Source organism: Eptesicus fuscus, chromosome 9, assembly GCF_027574615.1.
Source record: "Eptesicus fuscus isolate TK198812 chromosome 9, DD_ASM_mEF_20220401, whole genome shotgun sequence".
In the NCBI taxonomy this organism is placed as follows: Eukaryota; Metazoa; Chordata; class Mammalia; order Chiroptera; family Vespertilionidae; genus Eptesicus; species Eptesicus fuscus.
In genome coordinates, this window is record NC_072481.1 from 69,149,079 (window position 1) to 69,160,608 (window position 11,530).

Here is an 11,530-nt window from a genome sequence, read left to right on the forward strand (position 1 = left end):
TGAAGGCGTCGTGAAAATAGAAAGTATGACTTTTCTTTTACAGCTTATGAAGCAGTCAAAGGCTGCGGATGTAATCTACAGAAAGTTAGCAACCAGAAAGAAGGCTGTTTCTGCCAAAGTCATGAATAGTGGTGTGATGAAGAAAACTGCCAGTTCTTGCCCAGTTAGCCTGACCTGTGACTGTTATGCAACAGATAAAGTTTGCAGTATTTGCCTTTCAAGGTAATGTGTTTTGACAGTGTTATAAAATCACCAGCATGCTGCTAGGCAAGATTAGAAATTGCATCGATTCTGTGAGTCAATTGATTTAGTGAGTGAAAGAGAGCAACACAGTTCTGTGAACTACATGGGCACTGATGCAGAGCAATACCTGGAAGAGCAAATGATAACTGTTGCCATATATTGTTCATTTGACATCATGTGCACTTTGGAAAACACACTTGCTCTTATGTGCAAATAGTTTTGGTGGGGCAATCGCCTTTCCAGAATCTTAGAATTGCACCTTTTGCTTGCTGATTTAATCTTTTGTTTTCTTTCTTTCTTCCTGCCAATGTAGAATAACCAGAATCAAATAATTAATAAATATATTAGTGAATAAGTATATTACTCCAAATAAAAGGAAATTTGCATACTTCTGAATTCATATTGAGTTCTATTTTTCTGTATGGCTCTTATCATCTACTACCTCTTTTTATACCTGGAAGTTACCCTAAAACCTTTCTGGATAAGGCCTGGGAAGTAGTAGAGATGGTGGAGAAGGATCCATAGACGTAAATTTAGAATTTTCATCACATTGGATTATCATTTGCTTTATAATGACTTTTTATATAGATATCAAGGTGGAATATATTGTGAAGTAAATTGATAAGTGTTATTTTTTGTTCTTCATAATTAAACTTTAACTAGAAAAATCTTATTTTGTCATCATAAGGCGGCAACAGGTTGCCCCTAGGGCAGGTACACCAGGATTCAGAGCGCCAGAGGTCTTAACAAAGTGCCCCAATCAAACTACAGGTATGTTGCACTAGAAATATAGAACCCAATTAAAAATTTCATCCTGGGTATCTTTTATTTTGTGATCTTATCTATTTCTGACTTTTTTTGAGCTCTTGCTTTTAATTAAATTATGTAAATAGTTCTAGCAGTGTGGCATTCCCATTTTTTAAAAAATTGATTTCAGAGAGGAAGAGAGGGAGAGAGAGAGAGAAACATCAATGATGAGAATCATTGATCAGCTACCTCCTACACAGCCCACACTGGGGATTGAGCCCACAACCTGGGCATGTGCCCTGACTGGGGATCAAACCATGACCTCCTGGTTCATAGGCTGATGCTCAACGCTCAACCACTGAGCAACACTGGCTGATACATAATTTTTTAATAGATCACATTTTGCTTATTTTTTCACCTGTGGTCTGCAGGTGGTCTGCCAGGAATATTGTTAACATCATCTTTGTGGGAATAAATTGTGTTTAGTAGTCTTTGGTAACTTAAGACTTGCAGAATTTTATCTATTTGCCTAATACCTCAAAAATTTTCTGTGATACACATGTGATTGTGTTTCATTAAAATTATATTTTGTTATTGCGGAAACAATGTAATAGCATTAAAAAGATTTTTTGAGAAATAAGAAAGTTGTTATGGAGCTGGAACCTGGAAACATCTTTTTGAATAGATGAATCCTGGATTATGGATGTTAAAGAAATGCATTCATTCATTGTATGTATTCTGTGCTTACTAATGATACAAAAAAGAAATGAAACTATTTGCTTATATTCTAGTTAGGACACACTCTCAAATAATTACAGTAACCCAGTAAGTATGGTTGTAAAACTTTATACAAGGTATTTTAGGGATACCGAGCTATCCTACATGAAGGGATTTTGGAAGAAATTTTATGAAGAGAAAACCTCTAAGAGGGTATATTTTAATTTGGGGGGTGGTGGGGGAGGTTTGGCATCGAGGCATGAGCAAAGGAACTCAACAAACAGCATCATCTAGTCATACAGGAAAAAAAATTTAGTGTAGCTAGAATATAAGATGGAAGGTGAGGAGTGATGAGAAATAAACCTGTGAAGAGGGTACAAGGTCAGGTCACAGTTAAATGACTTGGACTGTATCCTTTAGGTATTAGAAAGTTATGAAGAGAAAGAGATGGTAATAATTTTTCTAGATAAATTTTCTGGCGTGTGTGCAGAAAAGATAGATTTTGGAGGGTGGTGACCTACAAGTGAGAGAGGATGAAAACCTGAATGAGGGCATTAGTAATAGGAATGAAAGGAAAAGTGAAGGATTGGAAAGGCAAAGCTTGGTGGATAAGTGGGGAAAGCATCGAAGATGTTTATCAGATTCCTAGCTTGGGGGATTTGGATGGGCACCAGTAACCGAGGTGGAGAATGAAGAAGCTGATTTACAGGGAAGGATAAGGTTGGGGGCGTTACTTGGTTTGAGATATTTTTAGGACATTCAGATAGAAATGGCTAACAGAATAAAAGTAAGCCTTAAGCTCAGGGAAGTCTGGTTTGGAAATTCAGTTGAGTGTCATCATTATATAAATGGTAGTTGAAGTCATGAAACGGATGGGCCAATAAGGGGAAGAGGTTGGAGCTGTGGGGAACCTCAGCACGTAGGGCTGGGAGAAAACTCACCGAGTAGGCAGAGGTACAAAGGGAACCAAGAAAGGCACATGATACAGTGGCCAAAGGAACAGAGAACTAATTTGGGGATACTAAGAAGTCAACAGTTAGGAGAGAAGATGTCCCTAAAAGATAAAACAGTTTCTGGACATGAGACTGAGCTTGTTTTAATTTTAACTGCCAGAATTCTGGAGACTAAAGTTTCTATAATGAGAGTTAGGGTTAGCACCTGGCTGAAGAAGAGCTACTGCTGCTCAATACTTTTCACTAAAGTGGACCACTTTTACTACTGTGGTGTATAATTTTTGAGGAGCATCTAGATTTTTCCCCACACAGCTATTTTTGGATTTCTTTTGACCTTCTAAAATGTGCATTTACTTAGTGTTTTTTAATGGTGAAATTCCTTTTAAATTTACCAAGAATGCTGCTAAAGAAAAAAACAACATTGCATTGTGTATTAAAGATATTAGACAAAAGATTCTCAATCTGAAATTACATTAAAAGCATCTGGGGAACATTTAAAAACATTGATGCTTGAGCCCTAGGGATTGGGCTTGGGCATCAGAATGTTTAAAGCTCTCAAGATGATTTAAATGTAAGTAAAGGTTGAGAATTACTGGTGTAGATGACAAAATTATCGATTTGGGAATATTTTTAAGAGTTTGTTTTCTGTTACAGCTATTGACATGTGGTCTGCAGGTGTCATATTTATTTCTTTGCTCAGTGGACGATATCCATTTTATAAAGCAAGTGATGATTTAACTGCTTTGGCTCAAATTATGACAATTCGTGGATCCAGAGAAACTATCCAGGCTGCTAAAACTTTTGGTAAGCCATTTTATATTATAGAACAAAACAAATGCCTTTGATTTTCTTCCACAAATTACTTTATAAATTATTATAAAATTCTCTTTGCATATAAACATTCTGTATTCATAAAGTTCTCTCATGTTAGAAAAATTCTCAGATGCTTAAAAATTGGTTGCATTGTATAAGAAAAATTTTCATCACTTCTCTTCTATACATATACTTATTTAATCTTGTCAAGCACAAAATGCTACACTTCTCCAATATTTAAAGTTTAACTCTGTAATGTTAAACAAAAGAATAAGGAACAAAATTTAATTCCCGATAGTTGTGGTTTGACTTTATTTCATAAATATTTTAATACATTTAAAAATTTATTTATTGTGTATTAGGACCTTCTTTAAATGATCTTAGTCTATACTAACAGGTAATCATTTAATTATAATACAGTCTAATAAGGACAACAAAAGGGACGAGAATAGAATGTATATTAGTTGTCAAATTTCTTAGGGTTATTGTAGCAGAGAAGAAAATGAACAGAACACCTTTACTGATGTAGTATTATTGTAAGCATATATTGGACATGGGAAATCATCTCCTTAGCTACACAGAGTGCTTAGTTCTTATAGTTCTAGACTGGGAGATACAGTGTACATCATAGGGTACCTGAGAATTATCCCAGCCTTGCTCTGGCCAAACACGAGCTCAATTGCCTACCTTGTGTTTGCTCTTCATGCACAATTATGTTAGTACTTTTCAAAATGGGTGGGTGTGATTGAGTCCGTTTATTACCACACAATATGAAACACCCCTTTGTGACAGAATTTCAGTCAGGCTACTTCAAGAATCACTTAGCTGCCCTAGCTGATTTGGCTCAGTGGATAGAGCGTCAGTCAGCCTGTGGACTGAAGAGTCCCGGGTTTGATTCCAGTCAAGGACACATGCCCGGGTTGTGAGCTTGATCCCCAGTAGGGGATGTGTAGGAGGCAGCCTATCAATGATTCTCTCTCATCATTGATGTTTCTATCTCTCTCCCTTTCCCTTCCTCTCTGAAATCAATTTAAAAAAATTTATTTATTTATTTATTTATTTATTTATTTATTTATTTATTTATAAGAATCACTTAGCTGTCTTGTGCCCAGCCCAAGGATCAATGGGTCTGTTTTTTGAAGTAGTCCTGTTCTTCTGATATAATTATCTGAGAGCTGCACTGTTTTGGTTTTCAGAATGGAGGCTAATTATTTAGTAAACATGGATGTACAGTAATTTTATTCAATCAGCGATGAGTTGTCTCTACTTTCTCAGATATATCTTTGAAGACTTTTATTTCAACCGCATCTACTAATATTCATCATATCTATCAATGGCTACTATGAAAATACACCAGAATTTTAATAAACTGCCACTTTATTTTCATTAAAGAGCAATTCATAAATTGGGTCTTAATCAGGGGTACAATCAGAATTATCTGAGGAACTGCAAGAAATACATATGGTTTTCTCACCTCATCCCTTCCTGGAAAATAGGATTCAGATAAATATTCATAGGAAGGGTCCAGGCTTGTTAGTTAAAAACAACAACAACAAGTGATTTGGATCAAGACCTACTTCTGTTTAAGAAAATAATTGTCCCTTGCTTAGGCACCAGTGCCATGGTCTGATTCATCAGAAAAACTTAGTGGTGGTTATAAAGAAAGCCTCATAATAGAGGCTTATCAAAAACTGTTTCTGTAGCAAAGTCAATCCAATCCACAATTTGTACCTTTCTTGCATCTGTCAAAAGAAAAAAAATATTTTCCTCTTTCCTCTTCTATCTCCTCTTACCCCCTTTTCCCTCTGGTATCACCATACTGTTGTCTATGAGTTTTGTTTTTTTTCCTTAATCCCTTCACCTTTTTTACCCAGCCCCTCAACTCCCTCCTCTCTGACAGTTGTAAGTCTGTTCTCTATATCTATGAGTTGGTTTCTATTTTGTTTTTTAGTTTATTTTGATCATTACATTCCACATATGAGTGAAATCATATGGTACTTGCCTTTCTCTGACTGGCTTATTTCACTTAGCATACTACTCTCCAGGTTCATCCATGCTGTTGCAAAGGGTAGATTTCCCTTTTTATGACCAAGTAGTATTCCGCTGAGTGAATGTACCACAGCTTTTTTATGTACTCATCTACTGATGGACACTTGGGCTGCTTTCAAATCTTGGCTCTTGTAAATAATGCTGCAATGAAATAGAAATGTATATATTCTTTTGGATTAGCGTTTCACTTTTCTTTGGATATATACCAGAAGTAGAATTGCTGTTCGATTTTTACTTTTTGAGGTGACTCCATACTGCTTTTCACAGTGGTTGCACCAATCTACATCCCCACCAACAGTGCATGAGGGTTTCCTTTTCTCCATGTTCTTACCAACTCTTATTGTTTGTTGATTTATGGATGATAGCCATTCTGACAAGTGTGATGTGATATCTCATTGTGGTTTTAATTTGCATTTCTCTGATGATTAGTGATGTTGAGCATCTTTTCATATGTCATACTGTATATCTTCTTTTTGCTGGTTAATCCTCACTTGAAGATATTTTTTCTCATTGATTTTTAGAGAGAGTAGGAGGGAAGGAGAGAGAGAGAGAAGAGAAACATCAATGTATGAGAGATACATTGATTGGTTGCCTCCTGCACATGCCCCCACCGGAGATGGAAACTGCAACCAAGGTATATGCCCTTGACCAGGAATTAACCCAAGACCTTTTGGTGCTTGGGCTGATTCTCCAGTCACTTAGCCACACCAGCCAGGGTTCTCTGTATATCCTCTTCGATATACAGTGTCTGTTCAGATCCTTTGTCCATTTTTTAATTGGATTGTAAAAGAAAATTTTATCTAAGGAAAATAGCGTGATGTAATACATACATACGAGGGAAGAGTGACCTTGAATGGAAAGCAAGGTTGATATATTGAAAATTGTATTCTTACATGAGTATATTTAGTCTCAACTGATTAAGAAAACTTTCATCTACTATTGAACAACTTTATGAGAAGTTTTTGAATATGGTGTTTATCAGAGAAAACCAAAGCATTTTGTTGAAGAGTTAAATCTCCTCCATCTGTAATCACAGTTATAATCAGGTCCAATAATGGAAATACAACATCTGACACGAAAACATTCCAGGGCAAGTGTCATATAGCAGGCAAGAGCTTTTAGAGGTTTATTATTGTAATGGTTATTTTACTACTAAAAACATAGTGCTACATAGATAGCACTTGTCTCAGTTTTGTTAATATGACTTCTATGGATATGTCAGTCAAATCTTACTATAATTTGGATACAGTACTCAAAACTTAAGCACCCATGGCTGTGTTATTCTTTATGAGTGTGTAACCTGCCCCACTGTCCTCAACCATTAGATCAGGCCCCATGATAGGTTGTCATTTAAGTACCTGTTGTGTCAAATAAATTCAAAAGACAAAAAAACTTATTTAGTTGTTAATCTTTACCTGAGGATACTTTTCCATTGATTTTTTAGAGAGCGTGGGAGGGAGGGGGAGAGACAGAGAGAAAGATCTATGTGAGAGAGACACATCGATTGGTTGCCTCCTGCACACGCCCGACCATGGCCAGGGATTGAGCCTGCAACTTAGATACATGCCCTTGACTGGAATTGAACCTGGGACCCTTCAGTCCGTAAGCCAACGCTCTTTCCACTGAGCCAAAATGGCTAGGGCAATAAAATATTTTACTGAATATATCAGTTTAAATTACTTTATCTGAATAATGAGTCCTCTCTTTGGATATGTATAAAAATAATTTAGGCATATTGTGTAACTTGGGGAGATGCTGTAGCGCATAGCATTATTTCATAACTTCAGAGTAGCCTGTAAATTAAAGAATAAAATTATATGACTATTCTCATCTGGCTATAATCTTCTGGAGAGAATAGGAGTGATAAAATAGAATTAAAAGTAAAAAGAGATTGGCATGTTGTATCCTCAATCAACTTAGTTTTTAGTAATTTGTTTTCTTTTTCTCCTCCCTGTCTGCCATGCCAACCCTCCTTTTTCCCTGACTAGGTTAGATCAGAATATGTAAAAATAACTTTGTATTATCCAAAGCTAGATTAATTATTGCTTTAGTAATCCACATTGTTAACAAATACCCCAGAAAGGAATCTATATACTGTGCTACTCATTGTTTAGTCACATTTCTATTTAATAAGGAAATATAAAGCAAAAATAATAAATTATTTCCCATTTGCATGCTTAATTTATTTTTGCCTATCCTATATAATAAAAGCATAATATGCAAATTGACCGAACTGCAGAATGACCGGTCACTATGATGCACACTGACCACCAGGGTCAGACGCTCAATGCAGGAGCTGCCCCCTGGTGGTCAGTGTGCTCTCAAGGGGTCCCGGACTGCAAGAGGGTGCAAGCCTGGCTGAGGAGACAACCTCCCCCGCTCCCCCCCCCCCCCCACACACACACACACAAATCTCATGCACTGGACCTCTAGTCTAATAATAATCATGTTGGAAAATTGTTTTAAAGACATTTATATTTTTAAAAACTGAGATCACAAGATCATTCATTCATTCAAAAACATTTATTGGTACTTTATGTGTGCCAGCTACTATTGTTGAGTCTCTCTTCTCGTAGAGTTTAAATTCTAGAGGGGAAGACAAAATAAATATATTCTGCCATACAGATCAGTAGTATTGAGAAAGATAAAAGGGGAAATGGAGTGGGGAGGGCTCAGCTGTTTTAGATAGGTTGGTTAAGGACAGCCTCTGTAAGGATGTGATACTTGAACAGTGACATGAGAGGCTGAATAATGCCTTTTGTCCTGTCCAGCAGGTATTGAGAATCTGGTATGTTCCAAACATTGTCTAGAATTTGGGGAATTCAGATAAATAAGATAGTCCCTATTTTCAAAGAGCTCATAGTCTAGTAGGTGAGACAGACATATTTTATCAGTTGTAACACAAGATAGCAAAGTAATAGTAGAAATCTTCACAGGATGCTATAGAAGTTTAGAATAATCAACTCTCTGACAGTGTCAGGCCTCGCAGAGGTAGTTCTTAAGCTGAATGGACTATCTGGGCACATGGGGGAAGGCAGGGAGGGCATCCTGGCCAAGACAGGAACCACATAGTCAAATTCATATAGATGCTGCAGCTGATTAATGATTACAGAAGGATACGGTGAAGCTGGAGATGTTGGCAGAGTCAAGTGAGTCCTTAGCTTAGTGAGTCACTGCTTTCTATTTACGATCCCCCACTTTATGATTTCACCTTCAGCTCTGTAGTGCAAAACTCAGCTTAAAATGTGCCCATGACAAGTAATTGCATGCTGTGTCATGCTCAGTGTAAATACATCCACATAGCAATGGTTGGACCTGCATGTTCCTTGAGAGAGGCTTCTGGTTTGTTCAAATAATCTAAAATATGTGTCATTTTTCTCTTCCAGGCAAATCAATATTGTGTAGCAAAGAAGTCCCAGCACAAGACTTGAGAAAACTCTGTGAGAAGCTCAGAGGCATAGAGGCAAACACTCCCAAAGTAACAAGTGATATACAAGGGCCTGCTTCTCGTGACCCAACTTTTTCAGAGAAGACTGACCATAAAGCTGCTCGCCTCATACAAACACCTCACGCACAGCTCTCAGGGAACTTGTCTAAAGGGAACAGAAATGGCTGTTGGGGTTTGGATGCGCACACTACCAATCTACAAGGCTGGGACACGGTACCTGATGAAGCTTATGACCTGCTTGATAGACTTCTGGATCTAAATCCAGCTTCAAGGATAACAGCAGAAGAAGCTTTGTTGCATCCTTTTTTTAAAGATATGAATTTATGATTACTTAGTTCTTCATTTATTATTTGCTGTTGTGGATTGTGAGGTGGGGAGAAAGAGTTCTTTTTAGAGCCGTAAGTTCTTGATTAGAGACCAGGCCAGGTTGAATAATTTATTTTAAAATTTTAGTATTTCCTCTCTTGGAAGATTCTAAAATAAGGATTAAGATTCTTTAAGGTGCCTGGGATAGTTTTTTGGATGAACAGCATTATCTTTGAGTTGGATCTACCCCAGGAGAATCAGTTTTTTAGTTTCCCTAATTACTTGTCATTGACATATGCTGAAGGAGCATAGTACTTGGCAGTTCAAGGTGCAAGTCTGAAAATTAGTGGATATGTTAGGGATTAAATGGGCTTCTTCATACTGTGAGCTATGTGTACTTTTGGAAAACTCAGCCTGGTACTGGTGCTCTCGCCATTCTGTAGGTTAAGACAGTTTCCTCCTTGAGGCATATATTATGCCTTTTATGAACACTAAAACAAATAATGAGAAAATGTTTAGGGGAGATACTACTTAAAATTGAATTTATTAAAAAAGTATTCTGTGGAAGCATTTATTGTATGAATTGCCTTTTTAAAAAAAGTTTTCTACCTTGATTTTTTTGCCTTCTCTACTCCCACCTTACACATTCTTCTTGAAGATTATATGGTGCTTTCCACAAAGTTTCTAGGTGCATTGTTAAATATTGTATATGTTTACAGTTAGAAACTTAAAATAATGCATATACTGGTTGATAAATGGAAGCTACAGGACCAAGGTGAAGACTCCTAATCCAAAATTATTTTCTTTTTTTTTTTAAATTAAATATTGTTGAAAGTATTATATATGTCCTCCTTTTTCCCCCAACAACCCCTTCTAGCTCAGCCCACCTTCCGCCTCAGGCAAAATTATTTTCTTTTTCTCTCAATGTGTAGGCCCTTTTTCACCATCTTAGGTATAATTAGGTAGGTGCTAAAAGGAAGAGTGAACACAGAGACTATTATGGAGATTTTTCATCTGCCTAGATCCATCCCAATCTCTGTATTCTGTTTTGACTAAATTGGTCCTGCTCAGAGAAGGTGATTACTAATTCTTGACGGGTGGGAAGAGAGATAATGAAGTAGGCAAAGCAAAAGAGGACCAGAGGGAGACTTATGTATTACTACATTCCAAATTGATATCTGTCAGTGACAGCATATCAAACTTTCTATGGGAAATAAGTCAGGATGCAGATGTTTAGAGAAGTTTCCCATCATTAGAAGTCATAGAGTATAGAACCAGCTTATGGACATATGACATTCATTTTATTTTGAACATTGAAGTTAGTACATCTACCTACTCTATTTGGTAAGTACAGTATGTATATAAACCATTATTATTGATCCACTCTGTCTTATGCTGTAATCTTAAAAAAAAAAACAACTTGTTTTTGAATTTGTATGTTTAATAAAGTTATCCTTTTATATATTTTACTAGAGTCCTGGTGCATGAAATTCGTGCACGGAGGGGGGGGATGTCCCTCAGCCCAGCCTGCACCCTCTCCAATCTGGGATCCCTCTCACAATCCAGGACTGCTGTCTCCCAACTGCTCCCCTGCCTGCCTTCCTGATTGCCCCTAACTGCTTCTGCCTGCCAGCCTGATCACCCCCTAACCACTCCCCTGCCAGCCTGTTTGCCCCTAACTGCCCTCCCCTGCAGGCCTGATCATCCCTAACTGCCCTCCCCTGCTGGCCTGGTCACCCCCAACTGCCCTCCCTGCTGGCCTGATCCCTCCCAACTGCCCTCCACTGCTGGCCATCTTGTGGTGGCCATCTTGTGTCCACATGGGGACAGCCATCTTTGACCACATGGGGGCAGCCATCTTGTGTGTTGGAGTGATGGTCAATTTGCATATCACTCTTTTATTAGATAGGATAGAGGCCTGGTGCATGGGTGGGGGCCGGCTGGTTTGCTTTGAAGGGTGTCCCGGATCAGGGTGGGGTTCCCTTGGGGCATGGGGTGGCCTGGGTGAGGGGCCTGTGGTGGTTTGCAGGCCGGCCACGCCCCTTGGTAACCCAAGCGGAGGCCCTGGTATCTGGGATTTATTTATCTTCTACAATTGAAACTTTGTAGCCTTGAGCAGAGCCAAGCCTCCTGCTTGCTCTGTGGCCATAGCCAGTTTTGTTGGAATTTATTTATCTTCTATAATTGAGACTTTGTAGCCTTGAGTGGAGGCCTGGGCTGGCCAGGGTGTGCGGAAAGCTTGGCTTCCTACCAT

General features: G+C 38.0%; 1 protein-coding gene across 1 annotated transcript in view; it reads left to right on the forward strand.

Moving 5' to 3' along the window:
- Positions 1 to 9,843, forward strand: part of CDC7 (cell division cycle 7) — a 30,189-nt gene extending 20,346 nt beyond the window's left edge. Inside the window, exons 9-12 of the mRNA XM_008154714.3 lie at positions 44 to 222; positions 932 to 1,014; positions 3,315 to 3,464; positions 8,909 to 9,843. Of these exons, the coding sequence (XP_008152936.2) occupies positions 44 to 222; positions 932 to 1,014; positions 3,315 to 3,464; positions 8,909 to 9,297 (801 nt within the window). The 3' untranslated portion in view covers positions 9,298 to 9,843. The remainder of the gene's footprint in view (positions 1 to 43; positions 223 to 931; positions 1,015 to 3,314; positions 3,465 to 8,908) is intronic.
- Positions 9,844 to 11,530: the final 1,687 nt, after the last annotated feature.